At 42.6% G+C, this 20224-nt stretch overlaps 1 protein-coding gene and 1 long non-coding RNA gene across 3 annotated transcripts in view; one reads left to right on the forward strand and one right to left on the reverse strand.

The window, feature by feature from the left end:
- Positions 1-19280, forward strand: slc38a4 (solute carrier family 38 member 4). 2 transcript variants are annotated; one of them, XM_088406029.1, is made up of 16 exons: positions 1-148; positions 7120-7343; positions 7434-7530; positions 7616-7731; positions 7813-7886; positions 7983-8075; positions 8154-8235; positions 8556-8638; positions 9150-9208; positions 9493-9750; positions 10793-10872; positions 10935-11035; positions 11563-11687; positions 16035-16179; positions 16797-16894; positions 17075-19280. In XM_088406029.1, the coding sequence occupies exons 2-16, from the start codon at positions 7219-7221 to the stop codon at positions 17177-17179; spliced, it is 1641 nt and encodes a 546-aa protein (XP_088262155.1). In that variant the 5' UTR covers positions 1-148; positions 7120-7218; the 3' UTR covers positions 17180-19280. The 2 variants fall into 2 exon arrangements, with proteins under 2 accessions (XP_088262155.1, XP_088262154.1); XM_088406028.1 differs by lacking the exon at positions 1-148 and adding an exon at positions 5214-5369.
- Positions 3822-20224, reverse strand: part of LOC148405564 (uncharacterized) — a 25221-nt gene continuing 8818 nt past the window's right edge. Inside the window, exon 5 of the long non-coding RNA XR_015864136.1 lies at positions 3822-4002. This is a non-coding gene — a long non-coding RNA (uncharacterized LOC148405564). The remainder of the gene's footprint in view (positions 4003-20224) is intronic.

Consider the following 20224-nt stretch of genomic DNA (forward strand, 5'->3'; position numbering starts at 1 on the left):
GCTTTACTAGCTGCCGTCATCACATGGCACATGGAAATTTCCACTCAGTCTCCTTGCTTGTTAAATGGGAAGGGTCTCCATCTCTTGTTTCCAATAGTCCTCCTCCTCCTGCTTGCTGCTACTTGCAACTGCCTTCCACTCACGCTTGGTAAGGCTTTTTATACTCTTATTTCTTGGAAAAATAACAACAATAATAGCTTGTATCTTGCATTCATTTGTTGCATCCTCAAACTGAACGTTGAGGTGCGAAAATGATTCTCGTTTTAATAGGTGGGGGATTTCGCACATGCGTGAGATTGAAGTCAATTGGAAGATGGTTTTGTTTGATGATTACGCCTTTTTATTGTTTCTAAACGGCATGTTTGGAGATTGCAACAGCAGCGCTTCCTGCAGGGTGTAGCCGCGCGTAAAAGCGCCGAAAGGGCGTCTCGATTCAGCCACACAATTTGATTCCTAATCCCTTCCTTCTGAAATTTAAATAAACGCTCAGTGAAATGTAAAATGTGTGTAGCGTGCGTAATCCTGCTGCTTTTATTGCCTGTTTACTATCTTCCTAGCTTCCCCTTTTCCCTCCACGCGTTGTGGAACAAAACAAAAAAGGGTCTGCCTCCGCGGGGCTCACATGGCGTGGAGCCGAACACGCTTCTGTCGCTGATTAATAACGGCAATAAGGAAAGCGCATTGAAATGTGGATGGCAGATTTTCAATGTAACAGGAGTCATAGTGCGCTAATAACTATGTTGGGACTGCAATTGTGGGCTGCGTGGTGGCGCTGCTGTTATTAGCTTAACTAGAGACGGCAAATGCTTCATGGTGACGTCTTAAACTGGACTTTTTGTTGCTTTATGCAGTCAAAACGCCTTAACTTAGCTCACAAGAATGATTATTGGACTTAAGGTTTTTCCAGAGCCAAAAACGCAATGTGCACACAGTATCTATGTAAACATAAGAGCCACTTTAGCAGCAATTTCACTGCAAGAATTTTGACTTCTCAAATTATTTGATGTTTACACTAGGGCATGATTTTTTTTTTTTTTTATATATAATAAAGCAAATCACACCGCAAGATTCATTCAACTCTATGAAATAAATCCATGTTAGCCTACAACAATAAACTTGAGGACTAATACATCTTTTTCTGTCAAAAGCACCAATTACTGGTAAATGTTAAAAAATGCACTTTTCTATGCATTTCCATTGCATACCTTTGACCTACATTTTCTATAACGTTCCATTGTGTTGCTTATCGGAACTTTTCTAAAGCATGTTTACACTGGTCAGGTAGTATGAAGCAATGCACCCTCTCTTCTTGCATTTCTGAGTGGCATGTTCAGCCCGTCATTGATTCTTTGGCCGCTATTAATACACGGTGACCATGCATATATTCGCCTCTGGCCCACTTCACCACATAGTACATTTTTTCCTCCCTGCGGTGACTTAAAAAGACTGCTTCCATTCAATAAAATATCTGAAGCGGAACATCAATTTCAACTGCTAATTTGGAGATTGATCGCAAAAAGTCAAGCGGTTGAAATGACTTTTATCCCACTGAGGTAAATACGTGTTGACTCGATGTAATATTGAACCGGTCAACAAAATTATGTAATATGATGCCTCATGACCTGAGGGGTTCATATTCGGTTATGCAATAAGATTAATAGCTTTTTTTTTATACATAAATACTGTAAGTGACCAACTTGTATATAGCTTGACTTCAATTTGTTGCAGTTATTTACAATTTCTACACTTCGGCAAAGAATTTAGCAGCACGGCGAGAAGCCGAAACTCAAAACCTGTCAAGACCTGCGTTGAGCTTAAACGTCTCCGTTCCACGCCCCCTGAAGGGTTCACCAAAGGTGGACCACCATCTCTTCTGGATTTAGTGACAAGCGACACTTCTGCTCACAGAAGGGGGCGAATTTTGTTTTCCTCTTTTCCACATGTCAGAGGTCAGAAGTCAACCACGAGGTCTCAGTGTGGCGTTTGAGATCTTGTAAACACGATGGGATGTTTGCCCACACAGCTGCTTAGACCCTTGGCTTGTCCTAAAATTAAGCGATATGACATGAAAGCGAGTGCGGCGGTATTAGCTGTGATGACTGCGTTTGGACAAACGTTCAACAAGCGCCATTTATTGGTGAACGGTAATTAGTTTAATTCATTCTTGGTCAGCTCTGCCAACACTAAAACCAGCAATGCCGTTCGCCATTAGTGCAACATGCTAACTAGCTAAAGGGTTAGCGTCAAGCTCGACGAAAGAAAATGAATCAAATTCATCTTCTTTTCCTGTTTTTCTTCTACGGTATGAGTTCTAGTCAACAGAGTTTTAATCAAATGCTCTGCCGTGAGCTCTCCGTGAATCCAAAATCAAACTTGTTTGTGCTTTTACGGCACTCTGCTTATGCATTTATACAAGGTGGCCCCGCGGAATGGATTGAAAATGCATTTCAAGTCATTCTTCAAGCCTCGACAGGCCAAGAAAAACCCAGCTGGACGGCTGCCTGAGCCTCTGGCAGCAAAGTGAAAGAGCCTGCCGCCATAAATAATACACAGGATGACTTATGCGCAAGCTTGACCATACAGTAAGTTGCATAATATAGGTGACAAAGGAAACTAGAGAATTGCCAATTTATATTATTCAGGCAAACACCGAGCAGCTATAAAACACACAGAAGCATACAGCTCGTAGTTACTAAGATAAATATGACAAAATAAAGTAAGTAAGAAAGAAAGAGTACTGAATTCTAGGATTGTCCTGTTTGGCTAAAAAAATCACTTTGTGCAGGAATAACAAGTGAACCCTTTCACCCTTCTTTTCCTTTGATGAGGCCCACGAGCGAAGAGGTTTCCGAGTTGTAAAAAGCACGTCGCTGTCGTCACGTTCAAGTTTGCGGATCAATGCAAAGCGATAAGGGAGAGGAACAGGTCACAAACAAGGTCAGGACACGCGAGGTGCTCGTACAATAGGCCGAGTTTAGGTGGCTACCGCCGTGACGCCAACTGCGTTTGTCTATATGTTTTGGTTTTACACTTTGTTAGTGATGCGTTCGGCACAACATGTGACGTGTAAATTCTTTTTTGGAGGACGTGGCACTTAGAAATTGACTAACAAAAAATAAATGAGAGCTGCACGGCTCAGAAAGATGTATTGAAAAAAAAAAGTGGCTCAAATACAGTCCAGCTCGACGTAACAATATTTCTTTGGCTACTTGACACCACCTAGGGGTTTAAAATGGAATTAACTAACATTAATACAGATGAGAAAATATAAAAACATTGGAATATAAAGTAGCAAAGTTAAGGTATACTAAAATAGCAAAAACAATTCGGCAATAAGTGTCTTAATGTTTCAACTAATTTGCTCTTAATTTGAAAATAAATGAACGGTTCGCTGGACTTTTACATATGTTATCCGTTGAAGCAAACTGTGAACGGCAACATTAATATGCCGTTTGATGAGAGGAAAACACACAAACAAGCATCGCAATGTCTTATATCGTCGTTTCACGCTCGTTATGTCATACGGAAGAGCAGTGGTTTTTGCGGGCACACTCATGGAACACAGGAGCCAGAAATATACGTCGTCTCAGACCTGTGAAATTCTTAGAGGCCCCGCTGGCACTGTCAAGTCTTCGATAGAGCTCTCAAGGATTTTAACAGCTTACTGAAGAATTATTCCCAAGATCAAGTTTGTTTTGTTTGCGAATTTCTGTTATCTTTATTCTATCTGCTTTGTTTTTTCCCTCATTGGCATTCGTCAATTGATGGTTTTTAACCCATTGGATTTAGCTCTTTCAGATTGCATTTTTTTAAGGCCTGCGGAACGCTGACTTTGAATGAGTCTCGCTGGAAGTCTTTTGATGAAAAGGGGAAAGGTGAACAACCCCGCGCTATTGATGATGATGATGACACAAACATGTCCCACTTGGCAACGGACTTTTGAAAACGATCGCATCTTTTTAACTAGGTCGAGTGATGTAAACGGGACGGTTGGTTAAGGATCTGCAGAAGAAAAAAAAAAAAACAACTCATTTTAAAAATTGTCTGTTCTTGTTTACACAGAACTTATCAATGGTGGTAAATTCCATGGTGCTGTGTGAATATATATAGCAATATGGCGTTTCATAACAAGGGTGTGTCAACACAGGTGATGGCGCGGGGGCTGAGGAGCCATCTTTGTTGCGAGGAAACTGCTCTGTTTTTTTTTTTGGCAGGGTTACGTCACGGTCTTTTCAATTTCCCTCGTCAAAACTGTACTTAAATAATTCATGCGTCCCTCGACTTGACGGCACCGAGTTCATCGCCCAACCCCCCTTCCAGTTTTCTTAGCTTTCTGGTCACAGGTGATTGGCAGAGAATTTGTTGAAGTTATCTAAGGAATGCCGGTGGACTGAATTTGAGGGTAAATTGCTGTTTTCATTTTTTGGGAGTGAGTGAGCCCTCATTTTGTTGCTTTGCGAGCCGGTCGCTAAAAGGATCAATTTCCAAAAGAATGCCCCATCCCCCCCCCATGTAAATTTACTGAATTGCCCTCACATGTTTGAAAGGAGGGCCACAGTCACCGCTGAAGTTTTTTCGCCGTTAATTGAATTTCAGGAAAACAGACGATCCAACGCTGAGACGCTGTTGTCACATGGCGCCCCGTTTGACCCCGCCTCCCGATGACAAACAGTACGATAGTTTATGTGTAATTTAAGTTGAAATGTTCAAATGCGGGATGGGTAAAAATGCCATTTTATTTGAGAGGATGTTTTTTCTTTTCCCCCAACCTACAGTTGAGGATTCTCAAAGTTCACTTAAGTGGAGCATGTATGCTCTCTCTGTTTGAACATGACGTCGCGACGAGATAACGTCTCATCCTTGACACGTACGCGACCTTGGGCACGGCGACATCCCCCGCAGCTGCCCTCTGATTGGCTGAGCGGTGGCACAACCTACTGTGCCTAGCTGGCAGCGTGTGACTGTCATTTGTGCGTGTGTGGTATAAAAAGAAAGGTCATGTGACTTGCCATGTGATCACACTGAAGAGATTTGGATTTGACATATTTGACGGTGCTCACTAATGCTTATATTACAAAGTTATTCTAATGTATTTCTTTTCCGTAGAGGCAGTTTGAGTAAGTGTGTGATTGTGTGGGTATTGGCGGCGGGGGTGGGTTTCTCATGAGCGTGCTCAAAAGGAGAGCCCTGTCCTGATTGGGTGACCGACGTCCTCCCTCCCCCCTTTTAAAAGCGACCCTTCTCACCTGAGTTACAAAATAGCCACAGCTCCTCCAACCTTCAGTTCTACGGTAGCGTTCGACGACTACAAAGTATTTTTGGCTAAGAGAAAAAGAACGTTTTTTTTTTCATCCGAATTTTCTGCACGAGTAAGTATTTTTGATTTTTTCAAATATGCTACAAATGAGCTTTCTGTCATCTTTTAGATGTTTTTTTTTTTTTTAAGTTTGCAAATGCGCATTCCGAGCCTTTGTTTTTTTTAATGCATGATCCGGCCGCAGCGAGTATTTCGGGGGGGCGGGAAAAACCCCCCGGCTGCTATCTAGAAAGAAAGAATTTTGCGCTCAAGTGGTTGGTTGGCTGATGCAAGATTTTACTTGGGAGGATGAGGAGGAATAAGGTCAGAAGAGGTTCTTCTAGAAACGAAACCAAAAGAAGAACGATTGCAATACAATTCCATCGGATTTTTGAATCGTAATGGCCTAGTGACTATTTATTTATACAGTGAGCAGCCTAGCGACTATTTATTAATACTTGCGCATTATATAAAACCTGTCTTGGCAAATTAGGTCACTGTGTGACCCTTGTGGCATTTCAGATAAAAGAGGGGTTGAAAATTTGAGTGGAATCCTTCCAGGATACGAGAATTGTCCCAGCTTATGTTTCTTGGCCACGTTGATGAGTATGTGGGGTTTCCTAGGAATCTTCCAGAGCGTCGCTGTGGCTAGATGCACATGGTTTTATGAGTATTCCAGATGTGGCTGCTCAAAATGCATGAAAATGAGATGTGTGAATTATTTTGTCATGGCTAGGCCGTGCGTCAAATCAAGTCAGCAGTCAGGGTGAGGCGGTTCGTTTAGTTTTTCTTTCTATGACGTGAAATCATGAGAGCCCGTTGACTGTAAACATATCATGTGTATTGTGATGCAAAGATGCTTCTGCTCAGCGGCTTGTTTTGGTGGAGTGGCTTAACAAGTAGCACATGATGCCGCCGTGGTTGTGTAACGTCGTGCCATTGACATTTTATGTCAAATGTTAACGACTAAAGGAAATAAAGCTTACCGCGGAAGATCTACATGTCACAATCTAGATCCATCTTTATGGTCTATTAGCACCTCAAATGTAGACTGATTTAGTCTGTTTACAAACTTTTGACTTGTACTGTAACTTCAATGGTGAACAGGTATCCTTTTAAATTGTATTCACTGGCATGGCTGCTTGGATCCCATTTGCTTGGATCACGTTTGTTTTTTGTTGTTAGTGGAATTACACAATTAACTGCTTAACAAAACTCGCTAATACGAAGCTACCCGATGAAGATTAACATTATTTAGTCAATTAATGAAACACGAGGAGTGAAATGACCACGTCACGGAGTTTGATATCGTTTTCAAGGACTCATTCTCGCTCTCGTCTAAGAGCTCTTTGTAAAACTATGACACAGCAATTCGTTTTAGACTCAATGTCTACGTTGCATTACGTAATAATGATGTTAAACTGGAAAATGTGAGGCACACCTCCTCCCCTGTGGCTCGCTGAGGCCTTCAACATGAACAAGTGGGCCCCTTGATGGCTGAAGAACTCCTTGCATCCGTGACCTAATTTCAGCCTTTGTTGACTTTACTAAAGCCAGCAATATGGATGTAAAGCATGTCGCCTTTGATACTTTTCTGTAAATGTGACCAAAAATGAAACAAGATCCACTATTTGGCACATTTATAATACCTAGTCGGACATTTGCAATGACAAGCGTCCGAGCGGCGTCCGAGTTTTGCAAAGCAAACCGTCTCCTGTGAGGTAACAGGACAAACAGTTCCAGGAAATGGTCCAGACTCATTTGCGGTGAAAACACGTTCAAGTCAAAAGCTGCTCTAACATATTCCCCCCCCCCCCTTTTAGGATCACATTAGGACAAAAAAAACAAACTATCAAGTAGGTATTAAAGGAGAACATCGCTGTCAAGTGAGCTTTGGAAAACTCATCTGGCCGTGAATCATTATGCCGGGAATCGCGGATCGCATGGAGCTGAGGAAAGTCGCCACGGAGGTCGACGATGACAGCACGGATAGTTTGGATGACCGATTTACTGAGACCATCGATTCCGAAAAAGCCACCATCAACAGGTAGCGTGCGGAAAACACACACACACACAAAAAAACCACCAAAAAAATCATGGAAACAATTCCAAAAGTGGCTTTGCGTTAATTCTCTAGTCAGTTCCTGGATGACATGGACGATGGTGAGAGTCAGAAGTTCCTGACGAATGGCATGATGAAGAAAAAAAAATATGAAGAGTACCATGAAGAATACGTAAGAAGAGTAAAACACTTGCCACTGTTCTCACAATGTAATCCCTGCTCACCTCCATCTCTCTTGTCCGCTAAAACTCCCACAGCATCCGGGCCATACATCCTTTGGAATGTCGGTCTTTAACTTAAGCAACGCCATAATGGGCAGCGGGATCCTGGGCCTGTCATACGCCATGGCCAACACTGGCATTATATTGTTTACGTAAGTATGGACGCATCTATAATAATATTGCAGCATAGCTAATGTTAGCATTGAACTTTTTCTCCTCTTTGTTACACACAGACTCCTACTCATTGCTGTTGCCATCCTCTCCTTATATTCTGTGCATCTGCTCCTTATGACGGCGAAAGAAGGCGGTTGGTAGTCAATGTTTAATTTTTTTTAATATAAAACAAGGTAGTTCATGTTATGGGAGCTGCTTAGTGTTGAAATATCAAATGATGGTTTGACAGGATCCCTCATCTATGAAAAACTTGGAGAAAGGGCATTTGGGTGGCCTGGAAAAATTGCGGCGTTTGGATCCATCATAATGCAAAATATTGGCGGTAAGGTGTCGGTTCACAATGTAAGATTTTTTTCTTTTCTTAATCTTTGGCTAAATTTGGACTCTGATATTTTTTCAGCCATGTCGAGCTACCTCTTTATTGTGAAATACGAGCTGCCAGAAGTGATTCGGGCATTTTTGGGTTTAGAAGAAAGTACCGGGTGAGTATTATTATTATTATTTTGCTTGTATAGATGGAATATGTGAGTTTATTCTTATATTACTGCTTTATTATCACAGCCCTTATTACTCTATTCTTGTTTTTATTGCCTGCTTTATTTTTTGCTCTATTGTGTGAAATGTAAGTCCGCTTGGGGAAGTGAACGGATCAAGAATCGTGTAGTGTTACGATGCATGACAATCAAACTCTTGAATCTTGAATATTCTCAGATTCTAACAGTAAGGCAGCGATGAACAATGATTTTAATTGATAAATCTGTTATTTTAGCTGTCAATTAATGGCCACGCCTTTAATTTGCAGTGAATGGTACCTGAACGGAAACTACCTGGTGATATTTGTGTCAGTCGGAATTATCTTCCCCTTGTCGCTGCTTAAAAATTTGGGTACGTATGCACTCCGCAAAGGCTGAAACGGTACCTAATGTTCTGGACGGTGACGCAAATCAACGGCCGCTTTACACGCTGGTAGTTATCATCGCGGACTTGTAAAAGACCCCTGTCGCATCCTCACAGCTGTCTGGAGTTGGCCAAAAGTCATTTAACACCGTTTCTCTGTCAGCTCTGGCGAAAGCAACATGAGGCAACGTATCTTTTAGTCAGCTCGCTCACACAAAGTTTTATGGGCCGGGCTCAGCTCCAGCAGAACTTGCTATGGAGTTAAGGTAGAGCTAGACGAGTATCTATTGGCATTACAGACAGACTGGTAAAAAGAACCCACTTGCAAACTGCCCCTCACATCTTTTATCCATCTATCTTTGGCTATTTGACCTACATCTGCGACCCATATCCTGCAACAGACTTCCAAACGAATTTCCAGCTGTTAATAGAAAAGCAAAAAATAGTAGCAAAATCTTTGCTGTCTTTCTTTGATTGAGTCTTTTTATTTGCCTTGCAGGTTATCTGGGCTACACGAGTGGTTTTTCTCTTTCCTGCATGGTGTTCTTTCTGGGAGTCGTAAGTTTATTTCTGTCATCAAACATTTGCTCGACAGAGATTTTAGAAGAATCTTCTCACGGGGGGGGGGGAAACAAAAAAGAACCCTGTTCCAAATGATTGTCAGAAATATGACCATGGTAACAGTGGCAATTGGTCCAGCAGGTGGGAATACAAAAATAGAAAAAGTAGAAATGGTTACTAAAGTTCTAGGAAGAAGATGAACCTAATTCGCAAGCTGCGCGTATTAGATGTCACTACGGTTGCATATGACTACACCTAATGAGCGCCATCTTCCTTCCTAGGTGATCTACAAGAAAACCCAGCTCCCGTGCCCTCTTCCGTTCTTGGACCAGCCGTCAGCTAACCTAAGCATGAACGCCTCGCACATGCCGGGGGTATATGCGTTACACAACCGCTCGGAGCAGATGGACTTCTCCCGGGCGGACGTGTCCCCGGCGGTCACGGACAGCCAGGGCGCTCACGCCTCCTCCGGCGTCCACTTTGAGCCGCACCGCGATGAGGACATGTGCACGCCCAAATATTTTATCTTCAACTCACAGGTAGGTGTGCTGTTTGAATAAGAATTTTTTTTTGACGGCGAAAGGAGGCAAAAGGCCTCAACAAGGTCACCGACTAGAATGTTTGGTAAAGGTGCTGTTGAAGGTGTGTCCTGTCTTTTAAGGCATGTAGGATTTATGCTCTTTGTGCACCACTGAGAACCTACGCTGGGATATAAATCAAAATCTGCCTTTCTTTGTCCTGAAGAATGTAGTCCTTACTTTTGCAACTCCAGCCTTGTGGCAGTATTTACCTGTTCACCCCCCCCCCCCCAAAAAAAAAAAAAAAAACAAGCATTAAGATGACACTCCCAGTTTACGATGCATGCCATGTATTTAAAATCAATTTGCTATCGAAAATTCTGCTCTTAATGCTAACACACGTTGCAAAGCGCTATAGACAAGCTAATAAATAGCATCTGTACAAAGTACATTTTATAGAATATGTTTACCGAAAGGAAAAAAAAAAAAAGACTATTTGCTCCCAGTCTAAATAAAGTATCTAAAATATAAATTTTACTCTGATTAGACTTGGGCATTTTTCTATAGTAAAAATCTACGAGTGTAGCATCAACTTTTAAAATTAACACTTGCATTATCAAAGGCATACAGTATATTTTCTATTCTTAGCAAAAAAAAAAAAAGTTGCGAAACTCCTCTTTTATCTGTGATTTACTGTACTTATACTGCCTTCTAGTGGCCACAAGGAGAATAATGGTGGGAACTATTACATCTATTTGCATGAGTTACGACGATGTGAGAAATTTTTGATACATAGAGCAATGACATGGGTTTGGGGACAATTTGTGGTACACGTTATTTATAGTTTTGACGTCTGACGAGCAATTTCATACACTTAAGATTTCTGCGGATGTTGCATGTTTTGAAAAAAAATGGTTATAAGTAGTGTGGTCAAGGCAAACCTTGGACGTGAGAACAATCATTTTTCTCAAGTTGCGCCATCTTATAGTTTGAAAAGCGCTGACTTGTCGCACCACTAAAACAAGACAAATAGCCTTACGTAACTTTTCGATGTCTTCTCCAGACGGCGTATACCGTGCCCATCCTGGCTTTTGCTTTTGTGTGCCACCCAGAGGTGCTGCCCATCTACAGCGAGCTGAAAGAGTAAGTGCACTTGTTCTACTTTTAAAGTGAGCGGATAACTAAATCTCATGTTATTTCTGCAGTCGCAGCAGGAAGAAGATGCAGAACGTCTCCAACTTGTCCATCTTAGCTATGCTCGTCATGTATATGATGTCAGCGCTATTCGGCTACCTCACCTTTTATGGTAAGGATTTGTTATTGCAGACGTGAAGAATCAATATTGTGATTTCCGATTATACGCCCGCTCTCGCGACGCGGCGATTGTGTCCTGAGTGGGCGGCGTTCCCCAAAGACGGCGAAGCAGCACTGTAATCCGGTCCTCGACATTTAAAGTACAGTACATCCAAACATTACATCGTACATTAGCATTGTCCAAATTCAACAACCAAAAGCCGAGATAAAGATATCAGCGGCACCGGCGACACGTCTAGAAGGTTAAACATTGTCTAATAATACTAACGTGACACAGTTGGCTCGCAAACGAGTGTTTATTTTCAGTAGGCCCGGTGTGAATTGCGCCGATAAAAGAGCTCGGCCTCGCAACCCATTACGGCTCCAAACATGGCCCAAGTGATCATATCGCCGGCTCATGTGACGCCGCGCATGCACCTGCATGGGAACAGAGTCAATGTCACGCCTGAACAAGACGAGATTGCGTTCTTGTGTTGGGTCACGTTTTACAAATGGCTGTTTTTTCGCGTTGCATAACAGAAAACGTGGAGGCGGAGCTGCTTCACACCTTCACCAAGGTTTACAAGTTTGACACCCTGCTACTGCTGGTGCGTTTGGCTGTCCTCACTGCGGTCACGCTGACTGTACCCATTGTGCTCTTCCCTGTAAGTATCTCACGTCTTCAACAGAGAAAAACAAACGCATGACATCCTGATCCGTATCCAAAATTCTACCCCGAATTCCTATCGCTAAGGCCATGTTATCACAATAGCACAGTCAAATGATAATTCAATTGAAATTGCGATTCATTTGACATAAATGACACCTCACATTAAACAAATCTCATAATTATATTAAATACAATCACGGAAATGGCTGTAATAACCCCTTGCGCCTGGTATTTAGCAAACCGTGGTAAATGTGAGGAATTTTCGAACCACTGTGTATTTGCTGTTCCCAGAGGCCTTTTTATTCTATTTATTCTATTTCTAAATATATCTTCTCTTCACTGGTGACCCGGTTCACAAAAATGGAAAAGCCATAAATATATTCACTGCTCAGGATGTGATTTTTGTGTCACAATCAGGACGATACTCATGTTCTTTCATGAAGAAGCCTAGTCAAATGCCTCAACAAATCGACAGGGGACGCTACCGCCTGCACGATATCAGCACTCATGCCTCGCTTCAGTGTCTGATTGCATGTCGAGTAACTAATAAGCCTGCAATTGTGCCCATAGAAAACCCCCCGGATACATTCATCCACATAGTTCCTTTCCAAATATGGCCAGGGGCTAAATTTAGCTTGGACTTCATCTGACAAGGATGATAAATTTGGCCGCTGACCAAGAGGAAGTCTCATGCCCTCTTTTAGCCTGGGTAATATAGACGCCTCTGCTTCGTGTAGAAGCTGCAAGCGGCCACCAGGTGGCAGCAGCAGATTTGTTGTCATTGAGTCGAACGGAGACAAGAGGATGACACAGCAAGCCTTTGTTGTGAAAACGCTTCTCCCGTTTTACTTAAAGTCATAAATCACATTTGTTTACATTTTTGCCTTGTGACTGATCACCCTCTGACACACATCAACACAAAAGCACATTCATATACCGACACATTCTCCTTGCATGACACTGGATTCAAATGGGGATGAGAGGGGGAGGAGGGAGAGGATTCCCCCCGCCCCCCTATGCAATGGAAGTTTACTGGATCAGAGTGGACAGTGGAAAAACCCTCACCTTGACCGCGTCGTTAAGGGCAAGTCGGGGCCACAACGGAACAATGCACCATAGTGAGACGTTTCTAATATTTTATACTGGTTGCCATAGTTGCAATACTGGTAGCTTAGTTACCAAAGCATAAGTAGCCTGGTGCCTTTTCCTGCTGGTTTGGAAAAAAAATTAGTTTCAACCACATTGGGCACTGCAAAGTTGCAAGAATAGATTACACAGTAGAACTGATGACCTCTTCCAGGATAACGTTGGGAACTACTGATCTCTGGTACGTGCTAATGTGGCGGAACTGCACTAAAATACACAAATCTGACAATATGTGTTTAAAAGAAGGGCGAGCATTAAAAGGTAGGACTACATGTCCAAATTGCTTCGCGCCAATGGTAAGCACAAACATATTTGGCTTGTTAATACATGATTAAAAAGACGACAAAGATTCTCTTGTCCCTAATGGATAATTGCTACGCCTGCAGTATATTGTGCTGCATTCACTGTACCGTGACAGTGACAACCTTGGCTTCAGGTGAGATGTCAGATGGAGAGCGGCGCTGTCCCTCTGCCAAGTTTCCACCTGACATTTGAGAATCTGGCCTTGAATCATCACGACCTTTATTTTGCTTGTCGACCTTCAGCGCGAGATTAACATTAGCTTTGTCTGCAGCCTTCGGCGCCCCGCGAAGAAGTCGTATATACGCGAGGGCGCAAAGAATGCGTGCGCGTACGTGTCTTTGGACGGCACAATGAGCATGTGTAGGTTTGTGCGCAGTCACGTGAGGGGAGATACAAAACGGAGGCCGGATCACACAGGGCTTTGCTAGGATTCAATTGCATTATGAAGGGGCTTTACGTGGAGGCAGACATGTCCTAGTTCTCAGGCTCTGATTGGAGATACGGTTCACAGTCGCCTTCATGTCCTTAACGTCAATTTTCAAATGTGTTGGCGCTACTTCGACGTCAAGGCTTCAGTGCCTTCTATTCCGCTGCAGATAAAAATAAGACTTTCTAGAGTATAGAAAACGCATTCAGAGAGCTAATGCAGCATCGGAAATCTCTTTAGAGGATCTTCGACTTCGGGGTTGAGTCATTTTTCATGATCTTTGCAAACCATTGTTCAGAAAATGACCGTAATTGACAAAATATAAGACGCACCTCTGTATTGGACCTTAATTTTGGGATTAAATTCTGGTATTTTCTGTTACCGTGTAGAAGACGCACCAACACTTTGGCAACAATGAAAAAACTACAGCAAAACAGAATACATCTCATCTTCCTAAACTCTTTATATTTTCTTGTATTCATATTCGTAAGCTACATAGGTGTTCGCGGTCAGTATTGTGATTTCCGACATTGTGAGCGGTCATTGAACGCGTCGCCACTGGAGGCTTATGTGGCTATATATGGGAAATTACAGTTAATGCTAAAGTGATTTGCAGGACTCCAAATGACCTCTAGAGCACCGCTGGAGCATTCCATTTAGGCTAAGCTTCTGCTTGAAGTTTTGTTTTGGCAACAAATATATATAATTTTGCATAAAAGGGGACTTTCTGTACATGTGCGTTTCCGGTTCATTTCAGCTGAAACTAAAACGCTCGTCTTTATTTACGAGGCAACCAGGGCAGTTTCTGTTTTTTGGTTTCTAGCGTGTAATGCAGGTGTGCATATTTACAGATGTTTAAGTCACTACGAGGTCTGCAAAAGGCTGGTTTGAAAAACTAAAAGGCCGTCTCACTAGTTCATCCGCATTCTCGCTGTGTGTTCGGAGGGGGGGAGAGGGCGGGGCGGCGGGGGTGCCTGGCAGGTAAATAGTAAGAGTCAAAAGTGTACAAATATCACACGGTGTACTTCAAAGGCTTCGCGCCAGGTAACAGTTGGGCGCCGAATAGTTTGGAGCCTCGGAGAGAAATGCCCCGGCCCGGTTCGAGTTTTCCGAGTCTCGTTATGCAACAGCTGTTGGGGGAGAATGAAAAGAGGGTGCGAGTTTGACGACTTTTAAGGGGGATGCAGTTAAATTATTGCCTTGGATGGCTCTTCATTCTGACGAGGTTTTGGCTGTAATCCCAGAAAACTCCATCGCAATGAAGGTCATCCGCTTTGGATTGGAGAAAGTATTACTTTTTTTTTTTTTCTGCCCGACTCGAGCATGATAATTAGAAATAAATCTGCCAGAGCGGGCTGCATTTCAAGCCGAGCAATAAAATACAAAAGAGAAAGGAAGCAAAGCCGGTTGTAAAAATAAACAATCAACTGTCAACTACAAGTGGCACACCTCCCCCTTTCCTTTCAGGGCATCCGCCTTCCTCTCACTGCCTTGGCTGATGCAACCTCACGGTCGCCTTGCAGGGCGCGGGATAATCCTTTTGCCTTTTTGAATAGGCGCCCTCGAGCCCGGGCTCTCGTAACCGCTCCCCATGTAGCCAGCTTCCCGATGGGTGCTTCGGGCTTCACCTGATTCTGTCGACCTTTCACCCACTGGAGGCTTGAACGGGCTGCCTGTGGTTCAAGCAGTACCGGGCCTCTTAGCGGGGATCCACGCAAACGCCATTTCTCTTCACACCTTTTTTCCTTCTTTTGTACACGAAGCATTTGGCACACTTCGGTCAATGGCAAGTGTGGGAACGCGCTTCGGGAATGTTGTTGTTACGGATAGATAACTAGAGCGTAAGACAACCGAGGCCTGCTCTAATTTCTTTTTCTTATCTTGTCATGCCAAATCCCGATTATTAGAAAGTCTAAACACCAGGTGCTGTATTTTTCGCAAAACATAACCACCTGCTTTCACAGTCATTCGGAATAGAGTAGCGTCATGATTTTTTGTTTACGTTGCAACAGCATTTTGGTGCATGCCTAAAAGCAGACATGTTTGAAAGATTTACATTAGGGCTGGAATTCATGGTCAATTTTGTTGATTTTAAAAACGTTTTAACTCCCAGGACATTATTCCAAAAAGAAATGGAGGATATTTACGAATAAGCTGAAATTCTGAGCATTTATTAATAAAAATCTGTACATCACATTGCACTCATGTTAAATTATACACCCACACACTTAAATGATGCCTTTAGACAAGACTTGCTTGGATAACCAGTTTTTCTGCATGTCTGTGGTGCTTCTCTCTAATTTTTGTGAGGAACTGAAAGACGAGAGTTCCACTAATATTAGTAGTTTTCTGTCGAAAGACATGCTCCACAACATGGCGGCGGCGGGAAGTAGCAAACTAGCATAACTAATGTTTCCAAACTAGATTTTGATTTGATGTAAGAATCCTGTTTTTATTTTTGATCAGATCCGTTCCTCCATCACCACCTTGCTGTTCAGCGGCCGAGGTTTCAGCTGGCCTCGCCACATGCTAATCGCTGCCTGCATTTTGTTCTTCAACAACATGCTCGTCATCTTCGTGCCGACCATCCGAGACATCTTCGGCTTCATTGGTGAGTGCACGAATTAAAAAAAAAAAAAAAAAAAATGGAGGAAATCCCACGCGAATCCCACAATGGATCATGTGAAGATTGGACAAGGAGGTCCGATTATCGGCTCCAGGTCAAAGGTTGTTTGAGTAAAGAAAAAGTGCACAAGCTTAAAGTGTCAGGTCGTGTCAAGCGGCCAGTCGCGTGAGAAAATCATGACCATTCACTTTAAAGATTCTTGACACTTCAACACCATGCCATCAAACATATAGTTCTTAATTCCCTTGGTTATTCTAAGCAGTCACGAGTTGTAAACGCCAAAGAAATTCAAGTTGCTCACTCCTGAAAACGCACTGCAGTAAAACAAAGTAATTCCGGGTCGTAAAACATCATAAAACCAACGGAAAATCAGTAAATCCAACCGATCTGCACATAAATGTATTCTACTGGACTCAAATTTCACTAACTGTTGTTTGAACCTTCAGTGATGCTTTTGTGTACCACTAGAGGGCGATAACACAACCCTCCATTGTAATAAAACATAAAAAAACGATTGCATTCTTTTTCAGACTCCATTTGGCAGGGACGGAGGTTATTTTTCCATACATTTTTCTAACCTTTCGCCTTTATTTGCCTGTCAGGTTCCTCGGCAGCTACAATGCTCATCTTCATCCTCCCTGCCGCCTTTTACCTCCGCCTGGTTAAGTCGGTACCGCTTCGCTCCCCGCAGAAGATCGGGGTGAGTCCGCACATATGAACCGTCCGCACTTTCTCAACAGATCAGCTTTCCTCGTACATCCCCGCAGGCGGGGCCCCATTTCAAAATGTGGCTCATTAGAAATTTGGCCAGAAACCCCGCGGCGCGCGCTCCCTCGTCCGAAAGCATTTCATATTATTCTGTTCTGGTCTCGCTCCCCAGGCCGCCGTCTTCCTGGTTGTGGGAATCGTCTTCATGATTGGCAGCCTGTCACTCATCGTCCTCGACTGGATCCACAATCCACCCGGTTCGAGCGGGGGGCACTAAGCGCATGACCTCTGACCTCCCTGGAGCGACGCCGCAGTCCCTCCTCAAATATACATCTACCACAATAGCCGGACTTATCAAGGTGTTCTTCAGACTTTTCGGATGAGTTTTGCTGTACTTTTTGTCGGTTTTTGTTGTATTAAAAAAAAAAAAAAAGTCCTGGAAGCGTGATAGGCAAGCAGACACTTTGAAAGGATCGTCGCGCGGAAAAACTACGCAAACTCACATTTGTCACTTTCCAAAATGGCCGTCAAGGCGAGCGTCACTTCTGCTTCACTTGAACGTGACATTCGGAGTCTGCGGCCGTCCCGGAAAACACGGAGCACTTCTTTGCATGGCTTTGTGGCGTAGGAATAACACAATGTACACTCAAGTCAGTCGGTGTCGTTTGCTGCTCTCTTCAATGTGAACAATCGAGAAAAAGAGGCTCGCCAAAGTCTGCGTGCACATACCCAAACAATAACGCTAGTCGACCGGTTTTTGCTTCATGCCGTCAATGTGACAACACGAAGCATTGGAGATGCTTCCAGTATTACAGTCATGAGGAGATTTGAACAGTATATGTATATAATTGTCTACCGAATGGGTGAATGTTGTACAAAATACAGTGAATGTGCTTCAGGCAATCGTGGCTGGTCAACTCAAACATGTTATTTTTATAAGCAATTTGTAACTGAATCACGACAATGTGATGAGTATTATCGTCGGATATTTTCAACTTGTGCCATACGCTCGTTGACTCAAATCGCTGCCGATCCGGTTAAAATGGTGGCGCATGAGTTGACCCAGTAAAAATGAGTTAAGGTGAAGCCGTACATTAGATTTCGATATGCCGAATGTATGACCCATTTGTGAATGTCATGTAGTTCATTTCGAAAAGTTACAACGATGATTGGGCCTATCCAAAAATGTACTGGTGCCTTCAAAGAAATCAGCAACGCGACTGCGGGTAAATCTATTGAACTTGTGCCTTTGCGGACATGAATTGGCTTCTATTTACCAGTGCCTTTGAAAAGTACGGAAGGTTTTTGACTGGCAAATCCGTTTCGACGTATTTGCGAGAACATCCAGCCAAAGTGGACAACATTTACAGATCCTTTTGTGGATCTAAATACATGAAGCAAAGAAATATTTCGAATGAAATAGTGTTTATGTGCATGTTTGTTTTGGGGGGATTACACAAGGTCTTTTTGGACAACTGTATATGCTCTGTAAATAATCTTTATTTTATTGTACACTGACTCTCAGTGTCTGCATTGTTGAATCTTCTGCAATCCAATTTTTGTTTTAGTATATATATAAATATGTATAACATGCATTTTTTTTTTTGCTGTATGACAGTAATTTTTTTCCTTCTTTTATTGTATATTTGTAGAAGTACTGCTCGGTTCCCTGTCCCTTTTCACATTGTTTAACTGTCACCGCAATGATTAGAAACAGGTTTCTATTTTACACGACACGGCCTGTAGCTCATCATCTCTCGCTGGCCAACACTTAGTTCGAGATAAGGCGACCTGTGAGCAATACTGAGGCGGGAAAAGAAACAACAAAATGTCCATCAGGCTCCGCCAGGACAATCAATGCTCTGATCTTACTGTGCATCAACTGCTGCCATAGAAACACTTGGGGAGGTATTACTTGAACCTTGGAAAGCTTTCCACAGGCCTTTTAAAGTGAACCAGCATAAGGGCTGAAGGGCCCATCTAGTGGGTACAATCTCATAATTATGAATGTTAATCACGACACCTATTGCGATTCGTCTTTTCCCCACCGAATAGGTTTGCATATTCCGGTCTGCTCCGCCAAAATATCTCAGGTATTATAAAAAGTATCCATCCAGCATTGTCTTTAGATCAGCTCCTTTGCATGATTTGAGCCAAACTGACGCTCTTGATTGGGTGGTTCCGGCAAGTGTTAAGAAAAAAAAAAAAGACGAAGAGGATTACTGGGTCAATTTTGACAGCAGTGCATCTTGGACTCTGCAACATTAAGACTCAACTATCAAATTTATCGTTGTACCCATCGAAAGGCATGTTTTTTTTTTTTTTTTTATCCGTGGTGCTGTTTCATTATGATGAAGAATAAAAATGTGAAAAACACATTTGCGTGCAAATCATTTCATGAATTACTCTATTTCTAGGAGTACTCCCCCCCCCCCTCATTTTCAACGCCAATATTAGAGGGGTTGATTTATACCCGCTTAACTCAAAACAGACATTTTTTTTCCATTTTTTTCCACATAGTATCTATGTTTGAATAACATGAATTCAAATGCAAAAAAGCATTTTCGTCAAAGGCCGAAGTCTGAGACCCCCTATGAGCTTTTACATTGGCAACATTATGATTACATAAAAGCTTACATAAAATGTTAATTCTGTTTTCCACCGGTGCCATCATTCTGATAAGGATAGAGCGATTATCGGATGGGCCAATGACATTAGCATTTTGATGACTATAAGAGATTTTGATGGCTCTGGGAATCGTCAGCACTTTAGGTGAAATTTTACATTTGAACATTTTTGTCACGGAAATTTTGGAGGAGTTGATTTATTTAAAAAAAAAAACAGACGTACCGGTCTAACTTTCTTTCTGACATAACCTACCAATGTTATCACGTCTTTGAAAATTAGCATTCTTGTCTCGCTTGCATTCAGCCATGACTTGTAGCACCAGCTTGTAAAGTTTCCAAACAGGAGGTGGAAAAGAGTGCGTTAGATCACCTCTCATTGGATTAACTCAATTCGAGGAATTGCTTTATGTGTGAGATTGCACACACACACACACACACACACACACACACACACACACACACACACACACACACACACACACACACATTCTATTCTGAAAGCAGCCAAAATCGTACCGAAGTGCAAAACGCCTTGAATGAGATGTCACTGTTGCCAGAGAACATGCTGTAACTACTTAGTCTAATATTACCTGGGCGCAAGATGACACCGGGCCGAGTTGGCAAGGGCGCGCGCCAGATGGAAATTTACGGAAGGTCGTTTATGAAACCATGAAGCACAATCTACTACATAAAGG

Source organism: Hippichthys cyanospilos, chromosome 22 (genome assembly GCF_059441005.1).
Source record: "Hippichthys cyanospilos isolate Australia breed blue-spotted pipefish chromosome 22, RoL_Hcya_1.0, whole genome shotgun sequence".
Taxonomy (NCBI): Eukaryota; Metazoa; Chordata; class Actinopteri; order Syngnathiformes; family Syngnathidae; genus Hippichthys; species Hippichthys cyanospilos.